Source organism: Pteronotus mesoamericanus, unplaced genomic scaffold (assembly GCF_021234165.1).
Source record: "Pteronotus mesoamericanus isolate MK-2021 breed Mesoamerican mustached bat unplaced genomic scaffold, CSHL_Meso_final contig_182, whole genome shotgun sequence".
NCBI lineage: Eukaryota > Metazoa > Chordata > Mammalia > Chiroptera > Mormoopidae > Pteronotus > Pteronotus mesoamericanus.
The window spans coordinates 5,732,959-5,759,123 of NW_026555078.1; the positions used below are offsets into that span (position 1 = coordinate 5,732,959).

General features: G+C 52.3%; 1 protein-coding gene across 7 annotated transcripts in view; it reads right to left on the reverse strand.

The window, feature by feature from the left end:
* Positions 1 to 26,165, reverse strand: part of DGLUCY (D-glutamate cyclase) — a 58,736-nt gene that overhangs the window by 18,011 nt on the left and 14,560 nt on the right. For 4 of the 7 annotated variants that reach the window (XM_054567139.1, XM_054567141.1, XM_054567145.1 and 1 more), the window contains 8 exons: positions 22,659 to 22,795; positions 19,638 to 19,797; positions 17,825 to 18,023; positions 15,218 to 15,368; positions 14,017 to 14,139; positions 11,516 to 11,719; positions 6,646 to 6,906; positions 2,647 to 2,746 (listed from right to left, as the gene is read on the reverse strand). In XM_054567139.1, the coding sequence (XP_054423114.1) occupies positions 2,647 to 2,746; positions 6,646 to 6,906; positions 11,516 to 11,719; positions 14,017 to 14,139; positions 15,218 to 15,368; positions 17,825 to 18,023; positions 19,638 to 19,797; positions 22,659 to 22,761 (1,301 nt within the window). In that variant the 5' untranslated portion in view covers positions 22,762 to 22,795. Of the gene's footprint in view, positions 1 to 2,646; positions 2,747 to 6,645; positions 6,907 to 11,515; positions 11,720 to 14,016; positions 14,140 to 15,217; positions 15,369 to 17,824; positions 18,024 to 19,637; positions 19,798 to 22,658; positions 22,796 to 23,670; positions 23,800 to 26,165 lie in introns of those variants that run through there. The other 3 variants (XM_054567143.1, XM_054567140.1, XM_054567142.1) reach the window with 2 other exon arrangements.

Consider the following 26,165-nt stretch of genomic DNA (forward strand, 5'->3'; position numbering starts at 1 on the left):
ATGCAATGGGATGTCATTCAGCCTTTCAAAAGACAGACATTCTGATACCTTCTGGCATGGATGCTTCCCAAGCACATTTTGTTAAGTGAAATAAACCCGCCACAAAATGACAAATACTACAGGATTCCACTTGTAAGAGGTGCCTAGAACAGTCAAATTTATAGAGATAAAAAGTGGAATGGTGTTTATTGGGGGTGGGGGCAGGGAACAATAATGTTCAATGGGGACAGAGTTTCAGTTCGGGGAAATGAGAAAGTTCTGGAGACAGAGGGTGGTGACCGTCGCACAACGATGTGAATGTGCTTAATGTCACTGAACTGCACACTTGAAATGGCAAAAAGGGTAATTTTTTTTTTAATCCTCACCTGAGGATATGTTTATTGATTCGAGAGAGAGAGAGAAAGAGAGAGACAGAGAGGGAGAAACACTGATACGCAAAAGAAACATTGATCAGTTGCCTCCTGTTTGCACCCCGACCGGGGACCAGTCCTGCAGCGCAGGTTTGCGCCCTGCCCAGGAAGTGCACCTGCCACTTCTTGGTGCACGGGACGCTGCCCCAACCAACTGAGCCACCCAGCCAGGGTGCAAACATGGTAAACTTTATGTTATGTATATTTTAGCATAATAAAAAAAATCTTAACTCTGAAAGTTTTCTCTGAATATCAGTTTTTAAAAACAAAATCTTCACGCTGGGTCCTTTGGTCGGGCTAGAATGCGGTGGCTCCGCATACACGTGGGTGAGTAGACCACTGAGCAGGGCCTGGAGTGAAATCCTGAGGCGCATGCCCAGTGCAGGGAAGGCAGCCGCCGAGAAGCAGGAGCCTCGGGAGGAGGGAGCGGACCCTGCGTTTCCCGCAGACCCACAGCGGTGATGACGGCAAACACGTCAGCCCAAGAGCTGCCGTGGAGCCCCACGCATCCTCTGTGCCCGGAAGAGAACGCTGCTTCTGGACCTTCCTCCGGGGAGAGCTCAGTGGCATGCCGTGTTTTGCCGTGTACCGGGCACACCCCGTTTTTGATCCAAACTTTCAGGAAAAAAAAATCTTTTGTTTTAATTTTTCAATTAATTAATTAATATGTAGAAACAAAACTAGTTGCATATTTGAGTGTATTATTTTGCATACATGTATCATTATTGCTTTCTGGAGTTACACTTTTAATGCATAAGCATAAATAAAAGAATTAAAAACATTTATATAGATGCAGAATTAGCACTACCCATGTATAATGTGCATCTTTATTTTTCCCTCAAAAATTTGTTGGGCAAAAACGTGAGAATTATACATGGCAAAATACTTTGTGATGGTAGATTGATTGGTTTTTTTTTTAAGTTAGGAGGGCCCATTTAGCTACCGTGGGAAGTAATTCTCTCCTGGGAAGGCTGCTCCCTGGGAAAGGTTAATGCGTCTTCTCCAGGGAGAGCAGAATCCTCTCTCCCTGTGGTCAGACCTGGCTCACGTCCCTTCACCCCACAAGCGGAGCAGCACCTGTTATCTGGCATCAGGGGCCTGCCTGCGAGGGTTTCTAGAGCTTCTCCCTGAGCAGCCAGGGCTTGTGTGTGTGCCAGCCATTCAGGAAACACAACCATTTCTAACAGCGCCACACACATTCTTGCAGCTTTAAGCAGCATATCGGCTCTGCAATCGAATTTTCCTCAGGTATTTGGTCCTCCCCGTGAACGCCTGATTTTGCTGCAAGCTGCAATATAGCTATGTCCTCCAGCTCTATAAAGGTAGGGTTTTAAAATTCTGAGTGGACACTCACTAGTGGGTTGTAAAATAGATTTATTAGATCTGGTCAGCACTTTCTGGAAAGCTGGTAACAACAGAGTAGAACAGAACAGAGTAGAATAGGTCAGAGTACATTGCATGTAGCAAGAGTAAATATTGTTTTTCGAAACTTCTCTTTCAATTATGGGCGTGTGTGGTTTGCAATGTGAAGTGTATTACTGTGGACTGTTGTCAAAAAAGTGTGCACAACACGGCACTAAAAATTATGAGATCTGAAATACAAAACAGAAGTGTTTTTCAAAATATTTGACCACAGCACAGTAAAAAATACACACGGGTGCACACACAATGTGTCGCAAGCAAGTACTTGCTCTCGTTAGGCAGGACATATAGTAACATTTTTATTGCATTTGACAAAGGTGCTAGTTGCCCTCCACTGAAATGAATTCACTACTTTCCAACAGATCATGACCCAGTTTGAGAAACTGCTCATTTGTTTTTATAATTTTCTTCTCCCTCTATCCAGAAGACATGCCGTCTCTCAGGAACCTGCTACTTCAAGAGGCGCCCTGTGAAGCCCCCAATGCACCTTGAACCCACAGCCTTGTTGGTTAGTCTGGCCCACTGGATCCCGTGGGCTCACGGCTTTGTTCTCTCTGGTGGGGAGCCCTGACTGGTATGGTTTAGTCGGTTGGGTGTTGTCCCGCAAAGCAAAAGGTCGCCAGTTTGATTCCCAATTGGGGCACGTGCCTGGGTTGTGGGTTCAGTCCCCTATTGAGGCGGGTACAAGAGGCAACCGACTGATGTTTCTCTCTCACATTGATGTTTCCTTCCCCCTCTCTCCACCCCTCCCTTCCCCTCTCTCTAAAAATAAATAAAACTTTAAAAAACACAAACTGGGACAGGACACACATACCTAGGAGCCCTGGGGCCCCCATCACCGCAGAGGAATGTCCGGGCAGCCCCCGCCGACCCAGCCGGGTAAGTCAGTACCGGGATCTGTGCCTTCAGGACACCTTGAAAAGGCAGAGAGGAGCCCATCAGCCTGGTGTGAATTTTGGGAGCTCCTGCTGGCTTTTCAAAAGCTTCTTTGGAAATGGCCATTCCATTACTGAATGACAGTTGCCCATAGACGCTGTGTTAGGTGAGCCAAGACCTCGGCCCAGAGGAAACTCGAGTTTCCTTACTGTCAGTCCTGAGTGAACCCGGGGGGCTGGCGGAGGGTGAGGGGAAATCGGGCCGGTGTCACCCCTGCGTGGGCTCGCGAATGTGCTCCCCTAGGTGCTATGCACCGCGTGCACCCAGGCCTGCTCAGAGCCACTGTCGTCATGGTGCTGGGGACACATTCAAGTGTCCACGGGGACAGTGAGCTGGCCCTTTGCTAAGCACGTGACATGCACACTCTTGTTTAATTTTTGCAACAATTCTGTGTGATAAGAACCACGTGATTTCCATATCACAGAGGAGGAAAACGGGCTCAGAGATGCTAAATCGCTTGGGCAAAGCCTAGTAGGGAGGTTGGTGTCACCACATCAGTTCCCACCCAAACAGGCGGCCCCACAGAGCAGGAGACATGACCTGTCCCCGCCGTGGGCTCACGTGATGGGCAAGTTCAAGGTAAGACGAGACTTTGCACCTGAGCTACAAGGAACTAATTAATCAACATGGTCAATATCTACCCAAGACACAGAAGGAATGACTCAGCTTTTTCTTCTTAAAACATTTCCTAGGCTTCCGTTATAAAAAGAACGGAATCCTTTTCATTAAAAGGTCAAATCCCTTCTATTTTCTTTGTCCACGTGTAATGACAGTTCTGTAAAATCCAACACAGCAAATCGTATCTGCTAAGCCACCATGTGGATGTGCCCAAGTCTGAGCTCAAGTTCAATGTGAGCCCCTGAGCGGGGTGACTTCTGGGAAGGTGGGCGGCTAAAACTATCCACCAACCAGGTCTTGGGTGGGGATGATGGCTGGTTGGTTGGCAGCATTTGGCACAGTTGGCCGTCCCTTCTCCTTGATGGCAACACAGCCCCTTGGTTTTCCTCCTTCCTCGGTGCGGCTCCTTCTCTGTCTCTCTGCTCACTCCCCTCCTTCCCTGCGACCCCGCCATGTGGAGGGTCCCAGGGTCCTTTCCTCCGCCTCCACTTAGTCCCTCAGTGATCTCATCCAGTGTCTTGATTTTAAAAGCCATCAATGTGCCAACCATGCTCCAATTTATCTTTCCAGCCCAGGCTGTTCTCCTGAACTTGACTCGTAGATCTAACTGCCTTCCTGACTTCTCCACTTGTGTGTCTAGCGCATATGTCACCCTCTGTCAACCAGCCTCCAACCTGCCCTCTTTTTAAAGTAGGATTTGTGGTAAAATACACATCACGTACAATTTACCATCCTACCCATTTTTAAGGGTACAGTTCTCCCGCGTTATGTGCATTTGTGTCGTTTGGCCGTCACCACCATCCATTTCTAGAACTTTTGCATCCTCCCGAACGGGAACTCTGTCCCCATGAAACACTAACCCCTCTCCCCTCCCCCCTACAGTCCCTGACCAACGCCATTCATCTTTTTGTCCCTACGATGTTAATTACTCATGTAAGTGGCATTATGCAGTACTCGTCCTTCTGTGTCTGGATTATTTGACTTAGCATGATGTCTTCAAGGTTCATCATGCTGTAGCATGTGACAGGCTCTCCTTCCTTGTAAGGGCTGAAAAATATTCCACGGCACGGGTGTACCACGTTTTGTTTATCCGTTCGTCCACTGACAGACCCTGGGTTGCTCGCACGCTTTGCCTGTTGTGAAGGATGCTGCCATGAATGTGGGTGTGAAATATCTATTTGAGTTCCTGTTTTCAAATATTTGGGGGTATACCCAGAAGTGAAATTGCTGAACCATATAGATATTTTCTATTTTTAATTTTTTGAGGAACCACCATACGATTTGCCACAGTGGTCGCACCATTCCCACCAACAGTGCGCAACGGTCAGCCTGCTCCGCCCACCGCCTCGCTCACCCCACCCCCATTCACAGCAGCTCCTTCCCTTCAGTTATGCCCCCAAACCCTAAGAGCAACCCCTGATTCCTCTGCCATACCGCATCCAGTCTGCCCGGGAAGCAGGACTCTACCTTAAAAACATAGAGTGTCCTGGTTATTTCTCACAACATCCACCTGTGCCATTCACCTGTCTGGGTTCCCCTGGAATTGGAGTGTGAGCCAGAGACGTGGGTGCAGGTGGTTTATCAGGAGATGACCCCAGGAGGCAGGTGGGAGGGAGCAGGAAAGGACGGGAGGGAGGAAAAGCCAACAGGAGGGGATATGTGTTTTCTAGGTCACTGCTCCAGGTAATGGAGGTCTCAGTTCCATTGGGACCTGTGTGTCTCCAAAAGATGGGAGGCAGGGCACCGAGCTGCGATCACCGAGCTCCGTCCTGTCTTGGTCGAGCCCACCCCCTAAGGACATTAGCTGCCAGACTTCCGGGCTGAGGGGTTTTTCTCAGCTTTGGAGAAACCCTGCAGGGCGCTGTCTGTGATGGGCTGGTCAGGCCCATGCGACTTGGAACTTCCACTCTAGTTACAGCTAAAGTCACAAGGGGGCCACAGGGACAGGCTGCAGGGAACCACCCACTCCAAGCCACTCTCTCATCCCGCCTGCATCAGCCTGGCCAGTCTCCTGTTTCCAGCCTTGCCCCTACAGCTACCTGGCTGGTCCCTTAAGACCTAAGTCAGAACACGGCTCACCTCCACCCAGAGTAAAAGGCCAGGCGCTCCCAGTCAAACTTGAGGCCCTTCCCGGTCTGGCCCCCGCGGCCCCTGTCCCCTTTACCCAGACTTCTTTTCGTCCTCTCCAGGCCAGTTGGCTGGCCATTGGCCTCTCTTCAGCTCCCCCTAGTGACCCCCGTCCTGGCCATGGCCTCCGCCTGGGACATGCTTCCTCGAGCCAGCCCGGCCTCACTCCTTCATCGACATCAAGTCTCGGCTCCAAGGGCGCCTTCTCTGGGAAGCCTTGTCTGAGCATCTTGTTTAACACAGCAGCCCACCCCCTGGGCTATACATATATTTTTTACTTTTTTCCCTATGTTGTTTACTGTCTGTCACACTCCACTAGAATAGACACCCCACGAGGGTTGTTATCAGTTTTGTCCATCGATGGATCTCAAGAGCCGAAAACAGTGCCTGGCACACAGTAGGTACTCAACATACATTTGCTGCATGATATGGATTCTGTACATTCAGACACCACCTTTTTTTGGCACTTCCAACGCGATGGCGCTTTAGGGTGTGCCGTCTGGGGTTGAAGCCTTTGTTAGAGGCTAAAAGGAAACACCACTTCTTCCTGAAGGATGCATTTTGAGGGACGCAGAGGGACAGGCAGTGGGACGCAGGGAGACTCACCAGGCTCCCGGCTTATGCCTGAATAGCGCCTGCAGGACAGAGGGCAGGTGAGGCACCTGAGACCGATCTTGGCGCCCGAGCCTCGCATCACCTTCGCTCGCGGCCCTAACACCCGCCCTGGGTGCTCCAGGGCCTGGGCAGGGCAGGGCGGCCCTTCCCGTCTGGGCCAGGTGGGACACAGCTGCCTGGGCCTCTCGACCACTCTATTCTCGACTATCCCACCCCCAATGCCAGGGGTCCACGGGTATCCTGGGTTGCTAAGGGTCCTCTGTCAGTCACCCTCACCTCTCCTCGGGAAGGCGTCAGGTACCTGGGCCTCCAGATCACCATTCCCCACTTGGCAAATCACTGGGCCTCTCAGAGGCTCAGTCTCGTCCTCTATAAAATAATAAAATCACTGGGAGATAATGTTGCTTATTCTGAAGAGTAGCTCTGAGCTTTGAGGACTTAAAAGGCCCCGTGTCAAGTGCGCGGCAGAAGTTCCACAGACGCCGGTTCCCTCCACCTCTCCCCCCTAATTTCTCACCTTGCTCAACAGCCTCTTCAACAAGCGTCTTGAACAAGCTCAAGGCTCTCTGGTCAACCACCATGGAGACGCCCTTCTCCAAGGCCTGCAGGAAGGCGGCCAGAGCAAGGGCTCCGGGCGGGCCATCTGTCTCTTCCGGAGGCTCGTGGTTAAAATGCGTGGGGAACCCGGTGGTGATGAGCACCGAGTGGGCATGTGACAGCGACAGGGAGGCCTTTAGCAGCTCATCTTTGCAGAGCAGGTGCCCGATCCCCCGGTTGCCTAGAATTACATGTAAAAGAAAAATCACAAAATGACGTCATTGGGTTTCAAGTAGAAACTTAGGCAAACAGTAGTTTGGTTTTTTGTTTGCTTCAGAGCTGGATTTGAGGGACGTGCCAGAGACTGCTAATCATTCCCTAGAATGTATTCTCTTCTCCCACCCCAGTAGTGAAGGTGGCTGGGTAAATGTCTGAGCAGCCTCTCAGTGAGCTGTGGCCGCTGGGACAGGTTCTCTCTAGGTAACAATCGCAGAGTGGTTGAAAGGGAGTAAGAGTAGGGATGATGTGCGCCACCTGCTGGCCACACACCTCCCATGCACGCCTCTAAGCTCTTCCCTTCCTGGGGGCTGGGAGGCTGACAACGGGCGCCCCCTGAGGGTCTCACGGCGTGATGGCAGAGCTGCTGGGTCCCCGAGTGATGCGTGGAGCAGAGCCCCCTTCCTGCTTCAGTAAAACAGTCAAGGTGGAAGTCTCACCCTGGACTGTTGCTTGAGAGGCGTATATTTCTATTTCATTTGAGCAAAGCATCTTGGGGTTTATTATAACAAACCCAAATACAAGGGACATGGAAGGAGGAAGGGACACAACACTTGGTTGGGGATGCCCTCAAAAGAGGACCCTGAGACAAGGGCTTGGGTGCAGGTGTTTCTGTGGAAGGTGGGCCCAAGAAATGAGTCAGAAGGGAGAAAAACCACTGAAGAATGTGTGAGAAAGCAGGTGAACGCAGCTGGGCTCAGTCCTGCTTGAGATACTGCAAGGAATGGTGTGGAACACACCTGAGGACTGTCCTCCCAGGTACGGGGAGAGGGGCGTTTATGCACCGGCTCCTGTGCCCCACGGGGTGATGGCTGCCCGTCGGGATGTTGACCCCTTGCCGTTCCTGGGCGCTGTGCCTGCTCTGATGGGGGAGCAGAGAGGCCCCAGGCCAAGGTCAGAGCTATTGTTCTGGGACCCACCCGCTGCAGCTGTTCTGGGCAGGGTCCCCGTGGCATCTGCCATCGCTGCCCCCAGCGGGTTCCAAGCCGGTCCCAGCCGGGCAGCCGAGCCTTCCGACTCTCATCACGGACCATTGTGCCTTTGTCTACGCTCGGGTCACCTTGGAACGTATCTGTGCCACGTGAAGGCAGGATATGACTCAGAACTTCCATCCCAGCTGTGGCTAAAGTGAGAGGCGGGCCTAAGGGACGTGAGAGGATGCCAGCTTGCATTTCAGGTGCCTGGCGACTAGGAAGGTACACAGCGTCTAGATTCCTGTTATGGAGGAAAAGTTCCCAATTTAGAATCTGGAAACTTACATTCGAGTCCAAGTGTTGGCACGTTGTAGCTGTGTGACCTTGGCCTCACCCTTGGCTGCTCTGAACCTCAGTGTTGCCTCGTGGAGCAAGGGGGTGGTCCAGGTGGAGGGACACTGTGTGGGAAAATGGCCCCGCACGCACTGCCCGTGGGAGCGGGAACGAGAACACTCGTCTGGAGGGCAATTTTGTCCCTGGATTTGTACCCTGGAGCCAGCAATCATTTCTAGGAACACATCCTAATAAAGTGATCACAGGTGTGTGACCAACAGTCAGAAGGATGTTCACGGCAGCATCGTTTATGGTGTCAAAGGGGATAGTAATAAAATTGGTGGAACATTTGTAAAATGGAATTCTATGCAAACACAAGATTGTTATAAAAGACCGATAACATGGAAAAATGTTCCCAGTGTATTAAAAAGTTTTAAAGGTCAAGTTCTAAAATAGCATCACAGCGTGATTCACATACATGTTTGGCAGGGGTGGGCAAAAGTAGGTTTACAGTTGTGAGTATGCAAAACACAGAGTTACTAAAGCTACCGTAACAATCATAACCTGCATGTCTTTTTCCATAGGAACAACCATGAACCTACTTTTGCCCACCCCTGTATATTGGTTTTAATTTTTTTAGTCTTATAGTTTCAAGACCGAAGAAAAAGACTTTAAGGGCAAACAGGATACTGTTAAATTAATGACGGTTCATTAGGATGGGGTTCTGGTCATTTTTATTGCCTCTTTACTTTCATATATTTATACAATGAACATGAGTTGCCGTTGATAAAAGGGGAGAGAAATACCATCTTGAAAGAAAACAATTGGATTGTAACCTATTTCATAGGATGTGAGCACCAAAAAGAGAAAGGAGGAAAGAGAAAATTTGATCAACATGAATGTGGTCTGTCCAGTTACGATGATTTTATTAGTGGTACAAACACCATTTTTATAAACCTTGTATTCCTTTATAGTCTCCAGGCACCTCAAATGCAAGCCAGTCTCCTCTCAAAAATGACTGAGTAGCTCTATTATTATGCCCACTGAGTAATGCTCAGTCCGTTGCCATTAATCTTATATCTGCTATTGAAAAGAGTGGGACTCGAGCATCTGTTGTTCGGGAGGATTAAAGATGTTCCTTAATAGATGATATTGGCACGTCCAGGCCGTCATAAATCTGCCTCCCCTGAGCCTCACGCTCCCGGTGGCGCAAGCACCGAGGCCGGCTGCAGCGGGCGGCCTCCTGGCTTATCTTTATTGAGCCGTGGCGGCTCTGAATCTGCAGTAAATTTACTTCACAGTTGCTTTTTTATTTTTTTGTCTGAGCCAATAGCAGAGTCAATAATTCATCTTCCCCGATCCTTCTGCTGAGCGGGAGAGACGTCAGTGCGGGTAAGAATGTTTGTGAGAAAGTATTCAGAAATTTTTAGAAAATGTCCTCCAAGAAGATTCACTACGGAATAGGCTCTAGGGATGCTCAGAGGTGTGAGCACTCACCTCTGTACAGAAGTTTATCCTAACACATGCTTCGGGGGGGGGGGGGTTCCCACATTTACTGCGTGTCTATATGTGAAGGAAACCGTGTTCCCTGCAGGATAATTGAATGAACGAATGAACAAATGAAAGACCTAACAAACGAATAAGCAAAAACTATACCCCCTGGTTACTTTGGTTACCGCGGACCCGTCTGTAACTGGGGGGCAGCCTTTGCTCCCAGGCCCAGGGGAAGATCAGACATTTCTCAGGCTGGTTGGTGCTATCAGATTCTCGCCACAACGCTGGCCAGCACAAAAGGGCGCCCGGGCTGCCTGCTCAATGGCCCTGTCCGGGTGTGCCCTCTACCCCGATGTCACTGTGATCCGCTGTCTGGGTCTCCCGAGCCTGGTCTGGATGGCTGACCTCCCCAGGCTGGTCTTGCTCCCCTGCTCTCTACAGGGCACCCCCCCCGCACCGATCCAGGTACCTGCTTGAGAAACGGGTGCCCCAGCAGGGAAGCCACGTGCACCTCCCTCAGACAGGCAAAGTGCAAAGAACAAGCCAGGCTAGCATCCCAACCCATGAGAAGGGGCCCAAGAGGGAAGGGCGTGTGAGTAGGAGAGGCTGGAGCAAGCTTAACTGCCCGGGAGAGACTGTGCCATACCATTCCAGTTCCGATTCCAACGCATCCAACACCTACGGATCGCGGCCTGGAGTTGGCAGGCGTGGGTTCAAGGGCTGCCCAATCATCTACCACCGCCTACTAGGTTGGTGGATTTGGGCAAGTCCCTTAACCTATACACCTCAGTTTCTTCATCTCCTACAGGGAGTTAATAACAGCTGCCTCACAGGGTTATTGGGAGAATGTAATAAGATGAAACATGCAAATGTTTTTAGCACATGCCCAGAGTAAAAGTTAGCAGATAATAGCTATTATTCCTGTCCCCTATTGGAACCCTGACCGGGCAGTATAATTGTTATTACTCCTGTTATGTTAGTGAGGAAACTGAGGTGGAGAGTGGCTGTGAAGTGGACACAATCCTTCTCTGTGAACCTTTCTCAGAGAAAAATAAAACAGACAAACTCTCCAAGCCATCCGTGCACAATGGCGCCCTCTGCTGGCCACCTGGGATTAGGACTTCGGCTTCTTAATGAAGACGCAGCCGGAAGTTGAAAGCCTGTCATCCAGCTTTCAGCAAACCTCCTCTTAGTTGGAACCAGTAGACCCCTCGTGGGTCCCACTAGCTCATCCCTATCCTGAAAGCCAGAGGCTTACAAGCCACAGAAAGGCTGTTTATTATGAGACGCAATTGTAATATACGTGTTGGCCACAACCTGTACTGAAGCAAACAGCAGGGACCAGCCGCACCAGGCTCCCCCAGGGAGTGGTAAGCCAGCCCCTGCCCCGCCCCTGCCGCCCGGTACAAAAATTCTGTTCTCTGCCCAGCCCCAGGGCAGTGGCACAAAAGGGGAAGATGAGGGCCATTGTGAAATACACGGATGGTGTTTAAATGGTGGCCCTTGACTGCCTAGGAAGAAGTCTCCCTTTTTTCTTATCTTGCCAACTCCAATTTAGTCTGCCAACATGCTCGGCTAATAAGCTCACCTCCCAAACTCTCACATGTTTAGGGTTGAACATTTTGGGAAAAAACAAAAATCACCCATAATCCCACTAGCCAGAGATTACCACCATCAGTATTTTGGTGCACTTCTAGCCTTTTTGGGATTCATATACAGTAAAAACACTTTTAAGAACCATACTGTAGGGGCAGTTTTATGCTGTTTTCACTGAACATCACATCAGTGATGAATTTCTCCAGGCCATGAAGGTGCGAATGTTTTGCTTCTTACCTGGGTCTACGGCAATTATAGTCTCTAGTTCTCTGATCTTCCGAACGGCTGAAGCTGATGTGATGCTGTAGTGCAAAGGATCTTGGGAAATGCAGTGGACCTCTGGAATTTTCTCTGGGGTGAGACAACCGGCTGGAGCCTCCATATCCTTCAGGTCAGTCATAACTGTGCAACCCGGTGCGCTGGTGAAAGCCAGCGGGGCCTCTAAAACACACAATGAGAATGACTGAGCCCACCCCACTCCATCAAACCCAGTCCCTTCTGATCTAGCCCACGGTTGGTGGGCAAGGTGGCACCAGGCACCACTTTGCCAACCGCACCCCTTGCTCCATTGGTTGGCACCACGTACTAACTTATGGCAAAATCAAGTTCCACTGAAACAGGTGCCTCCAGTTTTTAGGAAGATGAAGATGAGGTGAGTGTGAGAGAAGAAGAGCGGTAGAGCCACAGCGTCAGTTGGGCCCCTAAGAACTTCCATCAGTTTAATCCCATGGCTCTCAGAAAGCACTTCCTGAACTCTCACCACGCATCTAGCCATCTTGCCTCATGTTGCAGAAAGTGTTAGGTTTGCACTAAGAGAAATAGTTCTCTTTGCATGTAGCTTCTGTTTTTCCCATAGCACTTATATTTTGCTTTGGTTTGTGCTAATTTTGTTCTTTAAGAAAAATTCTCCCCTACTACATGGCAGGCTACGTGAAGAACCCCGGCAGAGTTATTAAAAACGCAACTTTAGCATGGCAAATGCCCCTGAGTTTGAGATGTAACTTTATCCTCTGTAGACCTGCAACCTCAGCTGTAAAAGAATGGTAATGCCTCCTGAGCTTGTCAGGGCTAAACTGGATACTGCACGTGAAAGTGCTTAGCGAAGCGCCCGGTCCAGCGTAAGCCCTCTGTAAATGGTGGTTTGCTCCTTGAACCAGGCACTGTATCTTGTCCAGTCTGCATCCTTGTGCCTGGCCCATTAGGTGCTGGGTTCTTCCTATACTTAGCTTGCATCTTCTGCTTTTTTCAGCGTTTTATTTTCCTGAACACTCTAACCCCACTCGTCTGGGTGCTCCCAGAGACGAGACACCCTTGCCTATCCGTCTCAGCATCCCGCGTCGTGCCTTACACGTAAAAGGTGCTCAGGAAATGTAGATGGGAATTGAGTAAATAATGTCTTGGATTTCACAGAAAACAGTAGAACAGCTCGGATCCAACAGGAGGCCAAAGTCAGCCAGCACTTCAGAAGGAAAGCCTACTGACAGATGCATAAATCATTCTCACTTAACTTTTAGAGATGATGTTTGAGGAGGAGAACTAGAGATTTTGGTGAATGCAATCGCTGTTTTTCTGTGTTTTGGACAGCACCGAAAACTGGTCGCTCTAAAGCCAGGCATCAGAGGAGTCAGCTCAGCGGGACACAGGGTTGCGCCCCGAGGGTAGGGGTGGGGCTTGTGCGGCAATTCGTCCATTGCTAACAGAAGTTAGACATCCCAGCTGAAGCATGAGTTTTGTGAATTAGAGATTCAAGGCTGTCCCTGACCCGAAATGCCCTTTGTTCTCATTATGATCACATAAACATGCGATCACAGAACTGCAGGGCTGGCGTGCACTGGGAGGCCCGCCCATGGTGTGAGGCCTCTGCCGCAGGGAATCCCCCAGGGCTGAGACAGGAGGGGGTGAGGCCGCGGCCAGGGCAGGCATTCACCACGTGAGTGTTAGGTGTGTACACACATGAGCGCACACGTGAAATGACCACGAGCTCCCTGAGAGCCGGGTCTTGTCTCAGCCAGCATTTCGTTCCTGAATCTAGGCCCACGCCAGGCACACAGTAGGCATCCAATACATTTATGTTAAAGAAACAGAATCCCGTGGGTCTTGGAGGTTTCCACCTCACCGGCGTATTAGCGACATATTTTCCTGCCATGAGGCCATTCTGATAGCTAAACCTCCATGCTTGCTTTCAAATAAATTGAAAACAACACCCAATGATATGATTCGCAGAGCCTTTAGGTGTCGACGACAATGCGTGGCCATAGTTATTTTTTACGTTTCTTTCCCGCCCCACCCTGACGGTGGGCTAGTGAGGCCCTGTGTGTCTCTTCATTGTCGCGTTGCCCTTGGCCTTGGAAACCTGCGCTGGCAGTGCTGCTGGCAGATGCCACGGGGAGGGGGGTGTTTAGTCATGTTGCTTGTTTCCACCTTTGCTTTCAAAGTGTCTCCAAAGATCAATCTACATCATGGCCATTAGAACGGGCTACGAGCCGTCTGCGGAGGGAAATATGTTTAATCTAGATGGATGGGACCTGAAGGATGAGTGGCTCCGATAGGCCCCTCCCTGGGCTCGGGGAAAAGAAAAGAAAAGGAGCCAGGGATCTATTCGCTGTGGGCGCAGGCTTGTGTTACTCCATGACCTGATTCCTTAAATCAATGCACCGGAAGCCTGTCCTGCCCGGAACCGCAGACCCCCCCGGTGTCAGCCTAGGTCAGAGCAACAGCCCCCCAGAGCCCGGACGTACTGCAGCCGCTGACAGCTTCGAGACTGGTCAGGTGAGAAGGCCAGAACACCGGGACGTCCCCCGGCTGACACACCTCAGGCTCCCCGAAGTCAGGTTGGGAAAGGTCTTTGATTCCCAGCAGTTCTGCAGGTGGAAGAAGAAGAAAATGAATTCCACCAGATCCCACACTGGCAGCTACCGTCTACGTCGAACACGTTGAGACGTTTATGGTTCCTTCCCCAGGAGGAGCGCTCATCCTGGGAGCGCTGTGCAAATGGGGCTGAGAAGGACGGGAGGAGCAAAGGAATCGGGGCTGAACAGCACAGGGTGCTCGCTGGCTGCCAGGCCACGTGGAGCGACGGGGAGTCTCAAAGCCCTGCTGCGGCCTCTGTGGGCGTCTCGGGTACATGCAGCCCGACACCTACATTGTGTAAATTGCTAACAAAGCCCGTGTTTTGGAGTTTAGCTTGGTACAGACTGAGTCACACAATGGAGGCCCAAACTCTGTCGCTCAGCCACCGGCAGCGTCCCCGCTGCTGGCCAGCCAGGGTGTTGTTCACAAGGACAGTAAAGATAGGTGTAGCTCCTGAGAAAAGAATCAGCAGGTACTCTGCTTTGGGTGGTCCCGGGGTGATTGTTCCGTGAAGAAAGTGGCAGGTGCGGTTGTATTTTTTCAGAATGCCATGCTTTGTCTGATTGTGTCTGGCCTATAGGTGAGCAAGTTCAAAGATGCTAAACGTTGCCTCACACCCAAGGCCCAGCCCTGAGCCCCGACCGGGCCCCCTGAGAGCCGCCAGGAGGTCTGGATATAATCCACGCTTGGATCTGCTCACTCACTCTCTGTTTTTTCTCAAATTGAGCTCAGTGGCTGGGGATCAATGGATCTCCGTTCAAGTTAGCATTTGGAACAAAGCTGTGTCCTACCCAAGTATTCCACGGAACAACAGCCTATGTTAGAGGCCGCTCGGAGCTCAAATCTCAAGACAAATGGCTCTGCTGCCAAGTGCCAGCAGCTGCTCCCGCCACCCCAGTTCACGTGAAGCTCACAGGAGGTCTTTACTACTCTGCCGAGGGCAGCAGCCTTTAAACCCGAGGGCACCTGCTTAATACAGTTAATACAGCACAGTTAATACAGATGCGGGAGGGCTATGGGAGCTCAGGAGCACAGCAAGCTCCTGTCTCCTGGGACTGAAGCGTAAGAGCAACAAGCGTGGACACTGACCTGGGTCGCCAATGTGAATGGGTTGTCCTTGCTCACCCTCCATTGAGCAAATGGCTTGCACCAGCTTTTCCAGCTTGTCTTTGGGGACGGGCCTCATTGTGACCACCAGAGGGCAGCAAAAGCCAGCAACTGTGATGCAAGGCACTGTTGTCTGCCAAAAAATCGAGTTAAAAACATGTTAAAAAATAGAATTAGCCCAGATCAGAGCCCTGAGTACCAAGAGTTCAAGACGGTGAATGAAGTAGGTAGGAGGTCCCAGTAGCTCTTATAAAAATATAGCTTCTACTCTCATGTGACAGACAGATGAAGAAGCTTGCTGGTAATTATTGGTCTAAAACAGAGAATTTTCACTTTGTGGGTGCCATGGACCCCTTGGGTACTCTGGTGCAGCTACGGAGCCCCGTCAAAGTGAGACTTTCAGCCACATAAAAGCAAATGCATAGGATTATAAAGGAAACCAATTACACTGCAAATGCAGTTGTTAAATTATGAAAACATGTGACATAGCAATATGCGTTTCTTCATTATCAGATTAAGGAACAAGACAAAGAGAGCCACCATCATGGTCTTGACATCGTGATCAACATACATACAGGACATGTCTGAGGAATCTGGAAGGTCTGTAAAGTGACATGAAAATAATCTGCTGTCCCTTCGGCGGCCACAACGTCACAGGGCCAGCCGATACGACTGCAGCTTGGTGCCTGCATTCACAATCGAAGGAAATGCTCAATGTCAGTTTGAGGCTATGAAAAGAAAAATGTGATTTTTCTTTCCACCCTAGTTCATGGGCCTCCCGAAATTTCTCTGTGGACCTCAAGTGGCCAGTGGACCACAGGGGGAGCCTCTGGGAAGCGGGGCCAAGGAACCCAAGAGAGTGGGGGGGCCCTGGGGGTCCTTGGCCTCCTGAGCCCACACAGGGGTGGAGGCCTGTGCCTGGACCCCACTGGGCCCTGCTTCACCCTCCATCTCAGTAGAAGTTGCCCAGGATGACCTGTGTGACTTTCTGGTCATCCCTGCAGGGAGGCTTAGGGAAGATTTCAGAGCTGGCCTGGACGATAATCCGCTGGATGGTTTTGGTGGCCGCCTGGAGGGCTTGCTGTCAGCACTCTGGCTGCAGGCAGATAACACTTTGGCATAGCTGCCAGTTCGGCGCTGCAATAACAGCATTTGGGAGAGGGCCCACGCCAGGGACACTCTCAGGAGGCCAGCGGCGATCCCCGAACCTGAGGCGCCTCCTTCATCCCTTCAAAGCTGCCACCTGACTCCCAGATGGCTGCCTGGCGTCTCTCCCAGGAGCCCATGGGCAGAGGTGTCAGCATTAAACTGGAAGCTATTTGGTAACCACAGGGGGCAGTGAGGGGTTGTGGAAAACCCGGAGCCCCGCTGACTGCGTGCAATGGGCTGACTGCGTGGGATGAGCACCTCTGTGCAGAGCACCTGCTCATGGCCACACCTCCACCTACGACATTTTACAGATGGGAGCCAGGAGTCCTGGGCCCCACTCTGGCTTTGGGACTTGGGAAAGCCTTCTCCTCTCTCTGGGCCTCAGTTCCCCCATCTGAAATGAAAGGCTGCATGTGGTGGGCGCCGAGGCCCTCCCAGCCCTTACCCACCGCAGGGAGGGCGTGCGCTGGGCCGGACCGGCCCGAGGCCCTGCTGGCAGTTGGGGCTCTGCCCCGCCCCTCTGTACCTTCAAGGAAACCACACGGGCACCTACTTCACACATGAGAAAACCACGCAGGCACCTACTTCACATGTGAAAAGCAGTTCACACTGTGGGCAGCCTGGCTTCTCATCAGAGAGGGAGCTCGGGCCTCTCTGGCAGGAGCCCAGACCTGCAGCTCTCCTCAGGTCCTGGGGCCCAAGCTGAAATCCCCAACCTGAGGCCTCCACCAAGAAACCCGAGCGGGCCGTGGGCGCAGCTGACCCGCCACCCAGCCAGCGATCGACTTCTCGCCCTCGCACAAGGGTCCCGGAAGGGGTCGGTGGGCTGAGGGAGCCTGGTGCTTTCCCTATGACAAGCAGCGGCTGGGAGAGGACCTCAGAGGCACTGCAGGGAGACACCCCGCAGGAGCGGTGACCATCCCATGACTGTGACCACCAGCGGCCACCTCTGGCCAAGAACATGACCCGGCTCCCCTGACAGAGGCCTCGCCCGGACGCTCATGGCCTGGCCGAGGCTCTGCCACAAATCCCTGGGCGGGGACCCCGCCAGGCACAGTCTCACTGATGCCAGGAAGCCTGAGCCAGGGAGGATTTTCAAAGTCTCTCTGAGATCCCCGAGGTGAAAGGAGCAGCCCGAATTCCTACCAGGCTGGGGTGCATGGCCATGGCGACCCATCCCCCCAGGGCTCGGTCCGCTCCCTCAAGGCCAAGCGGGGTGCTCACCGCGGTCCCAGAGGGGACTGCTGGCCCCACTTTTGAGATGAGGAAACAGGCTCAGAGAGGCTCACTGCTTGTCCCGAGTCGCACAGCTAGAACAGTGGCTGAGCCGGCGACAGAGCTGGGGTGCCCAGCCTCCTGAGCCGGTGTTCTCCCCACCGTGGGAAAACACAAGGTGATCCACAATTTTGAGTCACTCTGCCCTTGCCTATGTGTCCCTACCTTGTAGGCCGCCATGTGGCCATGGCCTGCTGGGTCTCTTCTGGGCAGCCCCGCTTTCTCCAGGGCCCCCTCCAGGGACCAGCGGCAGCCCAAGAAGAAGGTCACCATGTCCTTGAGCTGCTCCGCGTGCTCCTCCAGTGAGGCCAGGCTGCCCGTGCAGGCGCCGAACTCGTACTTATGGAACCGGGGACGGTCCACCCTGTGGACACAAGGGAAGTTCACAGACCCCCAGACTCAGTGTGGCCCTTGACCATGTGTATTTAAAAAAGGACCAGAGGGAGAGAAAAGGACATTCGGGGCTGAAATTTCAGGCCCTGGCACTGAGGCATGGCACGAAGCTTTGAGCAGCAGACCTTGCTGGCCTCCTTCGAATCTTGCCAGATAGGAAACTACTGAATCGGTGTGTATATTATGTAGCCCCGCCCCCATCCTATTATATGCCCTGTGACCTCAACCGGAGACCAACCAGCAACAAGAAAACAATGGTGTCCTCTCTGCCAACGGGGCAGGGCCCGCAGACCAAGGGGACAGGGGCCGCATGTCTCTAGGAAGCACTCAGCGTGGGCAGTGGGGAGGCCTTCTTCCTTAGGGACACTTTTCTGCGGGGTCCAAAGACTTTGGTTACAAGCCTGTCGTGCGTTCGCCCCAAAGCCATTTTGCAGAGCCGCCCCTCCGGGCCAGGCACAGACACGCTAATGGGGCCACAGTGACGGAGAAGACGCGGCCCTTAAGAAGCTGGAAACCCTCCACTGGCAGGTGAGACTCCGTTGCAATCAGACACTTGCAAGACAGAGCAGGGAGGGTTCAGAGTTCGGTGGAGGAGTGAGGCAGGGAAGGGGAGATTCATTCTCTCCCGCAGGGGCTGGGGCGGTGCTGGAGCTGGGTCCTGAAGGACGAAGGGGAGCTCCCCAGCTGGACCAGGAGGAAAGAGCAGGCCAGTGCCCTGGGGGTCCCCAAACTGGCAGCGGGGGATGTGCTCGGGACAAGGCCACAAGGCGCTCAGCCCAGGTGGGGTCTCTGAAGGACCTCGCACTTCCGGAGTCCTCAGAATGACAACAGCAGAGTGTCCCTGAGAGTGTTCCGTCTGGGGAGAGGATGGGGATGATGCAGTGTGTGGGGTTGCGGGCGGCCCTGATCCGGGCCGGGTCACTAGGGGCCTTGGTAGGAGGCTAAGCTATAAGCTGCAGGAGGGCATGAAGAATTTAAACGGGAGAGTCACATGACCAGAGGTGGTGCTAGGAAAGTCACCCCAGCCGGATGGCGGGAGATGGGTGGCGTGGGAGGAGGAGACGGTGCGAGTGGCGTGAGGGGATGAGTCTGGAGGTCCCGGGAGGTGAGGCGGGAGGAGGTGGGCGCCTGGGCTGGGGTGGCGGGAGAGACGCTGGCTCCCTGAAGCGCCGACACGGAACCGACGTCCGTTGGGCCGTTTCTGCTCTACGTTGAAAGTCAGGAGGAACACACACCATGTTAACCACCCAAGTGTGTGTATTTCCTTCCTCGTCCTAGGCAGGCAGGCAGGCAGGCGTCTGGCTTTGGTGATGCTCTGGGTGGATGGTAGCGCCACTGGGATTTCTCCAGGGCTGGACTTTTTTTGGTGGCGGCCCCAAAGATTTTACCTGGGGGAGGGGGCAGGGGATAGAGGTAGGAGTGGGGACGTGGGGAGGCAGCTCCTTCCTGAGCAACAGCCCTGAGTGAGGCTCCGTGCCAGGCCCTGGGGGGTCCCGAGGCTGGACAGAGATCCCTGGCGACAGAGACACGTGGCTGTAGCATCTGGCCACTGCCAAGCTTTGACCCCGGGAACCCACAGCGTTACCTGGTGTCTGGGACAGTGCCCAGGGCAGGCAACGCCCATCTTCCTGGCTCGCTTTTGCCCAGCAGGGGCAGAGGGCCCCTGTTGGCCTGGCAGAACTTCTCGAAGTCCGGGGCGAGGGACCTGTGCAGGAGCACCACGCCGGCTGGCCGCTGCCCTGCGGCTGGGGAGCGCAAGAACACACGCAGTCAGAGGCTTCCTGGTAGAGCTTTCTTGATGCAACTTTTCATACACACAGAAAAACGCGCGTCCCTGTGCAGCTTGATGAATTTTCAGAAATAAAACACACCCACGTAAAAAGCATTCCCAAGAAAAAGCATTCGTCAAGAAACGAAACATTATGAACATCCCAGAAACCCCCTCACTCCTCCCCCCTGCAAGGGCAGCCTCTCCCCTATCTTCTAACATCACAGATCACTTTTGCTTGTTTTTCATAAGATGGAATGAGTGTGAGTCTTTTGAGTCTAGTTGCTCTCATTCAACAGTGTTTTCGGGAGACCCACCCATACTGTTGTGTTTAACAACAGCGGTTTAGTCTCATTGCTGTGTGGTGTCGTCATCACCACGGGGTATTCCCCCCCACATACGGCAGATGGGCATGGGAATGGTTCCCACTGGGGTGTTAGTAATGGTGCTGCCACGAACACTTTCGCACCTGCCTTTGGGGGTACGCATTCCTGTTTGGCATACACCTCAGGGTGTAGGGCACATGCACGTTCAGCTTTGATTCACACCGCTGAGCAGTTCCCAGTGGCGCGGTACCAAGTTACAATCCCGCGCACCAGTGGCGTGCGAGTTCTCGGTCGCGCCAGGATCTCTCTCCCGGCCCCCGGCGTTGCTGCGCTTTCCCATTCCGCCGTCCCAGCAGGTGTGTGGAGGCATCGCGCGGAGGTTTTAACCTGCACCGCCCAGACAACTAACGTGAGTGAGAACCTTTCCATAGGCTCCACCGGCCCTCGGGGTGTCTTTTTGGGGACAGACTGTCACGTGTTTTGTCTGGGAAGATTCTTGACTGAGCGGGCTGGCAGAATCCTTCACTTTGCCTCCCAAGAGGCAGTCCTAGCGGAGCTCTAGAGGGAGATCCCCTCTAGTGCCCACTAGCCTCCCTTTAGGATGAGGTCTGAACCTCCATTCTGCCTCTAACCAGCAGTGTGCCCCTGGGCTCAGTTTCCCCACCGATAACAGGGCAGCAGCCTGCTGACCTCAGCGAGCACTCTGTGCGTTCACTCCTGTGTGCAGACGCCCTACCGCACCGGCGTTCACAAGGCAGGGCGGGAGGTGCGCTCACTCAGTGGAGTCTTGTATAGACATTTAAAGTTATGGCACAGAGGAAATATTTAATGATAGCAAGAGCTGTTTGGGCTGTATCATTAAAGGAACAGTACTAGGTAACAAAACGATAGGTGCAGCATATTCCCCTTTATATAAAGTTGATGAAAGAGCTAAAACAAATACATACACATGTTAATCACAGTTATTTCCAGGTGACAAGATTGTGTGTGATTTTAATTTTCTTTGGGCTTTTCTCAACGTTCTAAAATTTACGTAATAAATAGGAATTATTCTATGACTGAAGGAAAAAAACAAATTTAAAAAATTATGTTTTTTAAAAAGAGGACATTTCCTTTAAAAAGACTATCCCAAAGAAAAACATACTTATGTTCTTTTGGAGAAATAACCTCGGGCACAATTCTAAATGCCAGATTCACTCTGTCAACATGTGGACATTCCTCTTCTGCAATAATATCGTCTGTTAGTATCTTGCGCTCAGGACGTGCCAAGCTCTCTACGCTGAGTCATTTATCTGTGTAATCCTCTGTATTCGACATATGAGGAGAGTAAGCTGGTGTGTGGTACAGCCAGGATGCAAACCTGAGACAGGTGGCCCGGGAGTCCCTCCCATGTCACCGCGGGGCTGTGGGCATGAGGTCTTGCTAGGCGGGGTCCACCGCCACCTCTGGCACCTTCCTCCTCAGGGACGGGGGAGAGCTGCAGATATTGCTATCCGCAGGGAAGAGCCTCGGCCTGGCTCCTGCTCTAACCGCCTGTAATCTGTGATCTCAAACCCATCGCGCCTGCCGGTGCTCAGACAGGCTTCCAAAAGGAGGCCACACGGGACACTGCCGGCCGCCGAAAGCCCGAGGAAGCTGGCTGCATGTCTCGCGCAGGCCCCCAAGAATATTCGGGAGTGAGGTGGAAGGGGAGGCAGCCAGCCCAGAGGCCTCGCATTCCCTAGCCAGACCCTTCCGACCTCCAGTGCCTGTTGGGGGAGCCAAGTGGATTTTTAATGCCATAAATCAGGGAGGTGTTATGTGCCCAAAGCTTCCTTCTTTCCTTTGTAATGAAACAGACTTCAGAGCCACTGTATTTTGGTCCTGTTCATCTCCACTTCTGGTCATAGAAAGTCATTCAGTTGCCCCACTAGTAACAGGACATGGACTAGAGGGCCACGTGGTGTCTTTTTGGAAGGGTTGGTAGACCAAAGAGATTCTTTATGGTCTCATGTGATGCGCATGCCCATCCCCTGGGTTGTGAAATTTTCCTGGGACTCGGGTCAATGATAACTTCGATATGTTTTCTCTTGCAGGATCTTTTAGAATCTTGGGTGTCATAGTAGGGAGATGGGTGCCCCCCAGAGAAGATCAGACCAATGCAGGGGGTCTTGGTGTGAACAAGAATCAGAATAAAATGCTACCTGATGAGGGCACTTTTCCAGGGAGAAACCCCTCCCGTCATGGGCGGCTATGGGCAGTTCCCCGTGTGGAGCTGCGGCAACGGAGCAGTGCCCCGTGGTGCTGCTCCCACCTGTGCGAACAGGTGTCCGCACCGAGTCTCGCCCAAGTGCCGGTCCCTTCTGGGAGGCTGAGCAGGGCCCGGAGCTCATTGCGTCCCTCCTGCATTCTGTCTCCCATGCAGAAGCTGGACGTCCCGGGGATTCCTGTGCCCTACACAGCTGCTCTTCCCAAAATGTCATGACCCAGAGAATCTTCTTTTCTCTTTTTTTAAACACCAAGGACCACTCACCCCCAGCCATGCCGGACATGTTTCTGATGTTTGGTTTCTTTTGTAGAATCAAACCCCTGATGACAGAGGGAGGGCAGGACTTCAGGTGGAGTGTGAGGGACATCGTGCTGTCCTTTAACAGGCCGCAGAGAGTCTGGCTGAGGGGACGAAGGAAACAAGTGAGAACGCACAGCTCCCCTGAATGCTGCAGACTCCCCGGCAGACACCTCAGCCCACCCAGTCCCCAGCCGCTCCTGGCCCCGCCCCGAGATGGGTGCTGGTTGGAGCACGTTCTCTCCCCTCCCCCACCCCCTTCATGTCTCAGTTTCTAATGAGAAATTCCTAACACTTCAAGACCTTTGTTTTTGCCCTTCCACTGGCCTGGAATGTCCTCCCTCCCTCCCAGAAGGCCTTTGCATTCCTCAGAACTACTTCCAAATCTTCTACCTCTGTGAAGAAGCCAACAGAGTGCACTGGCTTAGCCTGGGGTTCTCGTGCTCTCGGAGTATTTTTGAGCCACTAATTTTGGCCTAAACTGCAGTTAACCTGATGTTCTACTTGTCTCTGAATGCTCTTCCTCCCTCCGTGGGAGACCCCGAGTGCCTAGACCCCTTCCACAGGCCTCAGAGCACACAGTACACAACAAAAATACTTAGGCCCGAATGAACAAGTGAATGAATGTCATGTGCAGTCGCAAAGGAAATAACAGGCTGAACTTCCTGTCTTACATGTGACTTCTCTTTTTCAGACTTAGATTTCCAGAAGGTAGGGATTTTGTTTTCTCCTTTATACCCTCTCACTGCCCCTGCTCTGGGCACGGGGTCTTACTCAGATTTTTGGTGAATGAATAAATACAAGGGTGAGCAAGAGTAGGTTTACAGTCGTGAGTCCATGAAACAGAATTTATTCTTGTATTGTTATTTATTAATTACTGTATTATTTATTTGTATTACAACTGGAAACCTACTTTTGCTCATCCCTGTATTGTAGATTTTTTAAATATAGAGATGGTCTCAAAGCTCTAGAAAATTACCTTTAGAAAGGAATCCTATAAGTTGACTTCTTATATCCTAGAGAGGTTTCAATGCATTAGCAAAATCTAGGTCGCATTGTGTTGGCCTCCAAGGCACAGCCCATGTCTTCTTCATTGAAATACGCCTCGCGCCCAGCATAGTGACTGGCACAAAAGTGTGAGTTTAGCAAGCGTTTGTTGAATGACTGGCTGACTGTAGAATGGATGAAAGCACAATTCAAAGGCAGTGCCCGTAGGGAATCTCTGGACAAGGCTGATTTCCCACTCTTCTTTCTGTCTAAAAGAGAAGAACCCCCTGGGATTCTAAACCACCAATGTATGTTTTCAATTCTAATATCAGAGACAGAAAACTAGGTAAACCCCACAACCATTCGAATGAAGAATCTGAGATTATATAAAATCTCTGACAAACAAAAACTTAAAAATATCGCCCTGGAAGGGGTAGAGAGGTACTTAAGCCTGGCAGTGAATGCTTCCATAGCTGCAGGAGCCAAGGGCTGCGGGCCTGCCGAGGAGAGCGCAGCTGGTCCTGCCCGGCTAGGGCCAGGGTGCAGGGAGGGTCAGGTGAGGTTGGGCCCTACATCCCCGTGGACGATGCAGAGGCTCAACGCAGCTGCTCTGGCAGGTCAAGCCTGCGCTTGCCCGCTGGGCTGGCAGGGCCCGCCTGGGCCTGGCAGGCCTGGCTTCTTGGTCAAACAGCCGAGGCACCAGTGAGAGCCCTGCATGTCTGCGGTTCCCCATTGCAGAGGGCTAAGCACCTCCGCCAGGCACTGAGCAAAGGTCAGAGGCACAACCATTCCCTAACTGCCTGGGGACAGCAGCCAAGCCCCTCCGGTAATTGTGCTCGCTTCTTATCTGGAGGGAACTATGACGTTTACCCCAAACCCAGTGAAATGAGAGACCCCACAGGTACCTGTTAGCTCTCACCCCACCTCCTCATTGTTACTTGATAGGGTGTCCGGGCAAGCTGGGGGCTGTTTTTCAGATAAATTGTAGCCAGAAGACCAAACTCTGAGGATGATTGCCCTTCCTTTCCTTTGCTTTATTTATTTATTGTTTTAATATAAATTCAAGTGGATCTAGGTCATTCCTGTAATAATGTTGCTTTCCTGGCTGGGAGAAAATGAGCGCAGCTACAGGCTCTGCCCTGCAAAATGCAGGCTGGTGTGTGCCGGGGCCTGGGTGTCGCCCACACGCATGCCGTGGTGGGAGAGAAGCCCAAGACCCCCTACCTCGGGGAGACATCCCCTTGAATGCAGAGGTCGAACCGAGCATGAAGGATGCGTTCATTGCCTCCTGCCAAAGAAGGGCCCTCAATCTACCAACCAGAGAATCCTGGTCAGATGCCGAATGACAGCAGCCCCCACCCCATGGGGGCGCCCACCGTGCGCCAGGCCCTTCACCCTCGCGCTTTACAACCGTTGGCTCTCACCAACACCCACAAAAAAGTCGTTGTTAGTCCCATTATAGACAAGGAAGCTGGGGCTCAGGGAGGTCAAAGAAATTACCTGAAGTCCCATGACTAGTTTGCAGTGGAGCTCAAATCCAAAAGCAAGTCTAAATTCAGGCCTGCCTTATCAATATCTACGTATCTATGTGTCTGTATCCATCCATCCATCCATCTATCCATCCTGTGGTGTTTATAGGAACGATAGCCTCAGTAAAAATAGTGGGGACCATTCCCCTGTCCCCCACAAGATGGTTCTGAGGCCAGAGTCTCTTGAGTCCATATTTTTTGGGGGACTGAACCTTGAACTTGTAGGCTTTCCATCTGGGTCTCAAGTGAACCCACATCTCCAGGTTCCAGGGCTTCCCTCACCCTCTTCCCAGGTACCCAGACGCTTTTCTCTGCCCCTCTGACCTTTGAGCTGATGCCTTCCTATCTCTGTGCTGATGGCTGGGGGCTGGGGGCACCAAGGAAGGTGGCCGAGGAAGGTGCCCTGAACAGAGTGGCGTGGGGCTTGCCCAGCCCCGAGCCCCCTCTGACTGCATCCCCACCCTTACTAGGTTGCCAATCACAGAATTTCCCTGGTTCAGGCACAGTCCCGCCTCCACATATCCATCCAACAGACACCGTGGCCCAGAGCTCAGGGGCTGGGGCAGACAGTCTGAATTCTCAGCCCCCCTCTACGCTTAGGAGGGGGTCATGAGCCTCTCTGTGCCTGTTTTCTCAACTGTAAACAGACACTAATCACGGCCTGTACCTCCCCGTGCTGTGGTGGGGTGACATTAGATAACACATGTGAGGCTCTTAGGACAGTTCCGGCCGGGTCCAAGGTTAGTGCCCAGGAGATTTGCCTGTTTTTATGACTCCTGCCCAGCGCGCGGCCGACGCTGTGGGGAAGAAGACAGCCACAGCCCGCGCTCACAGGGGTTTCCTCCCCGGAGACAGACACGCACCACATAATTACCATTGCATCTGTCTCCCTGGGAGAGACCGGAAGGTAAATAGGTAACTATAGCACCATATGCTGAGCCGTCCAGGGCCACATGGA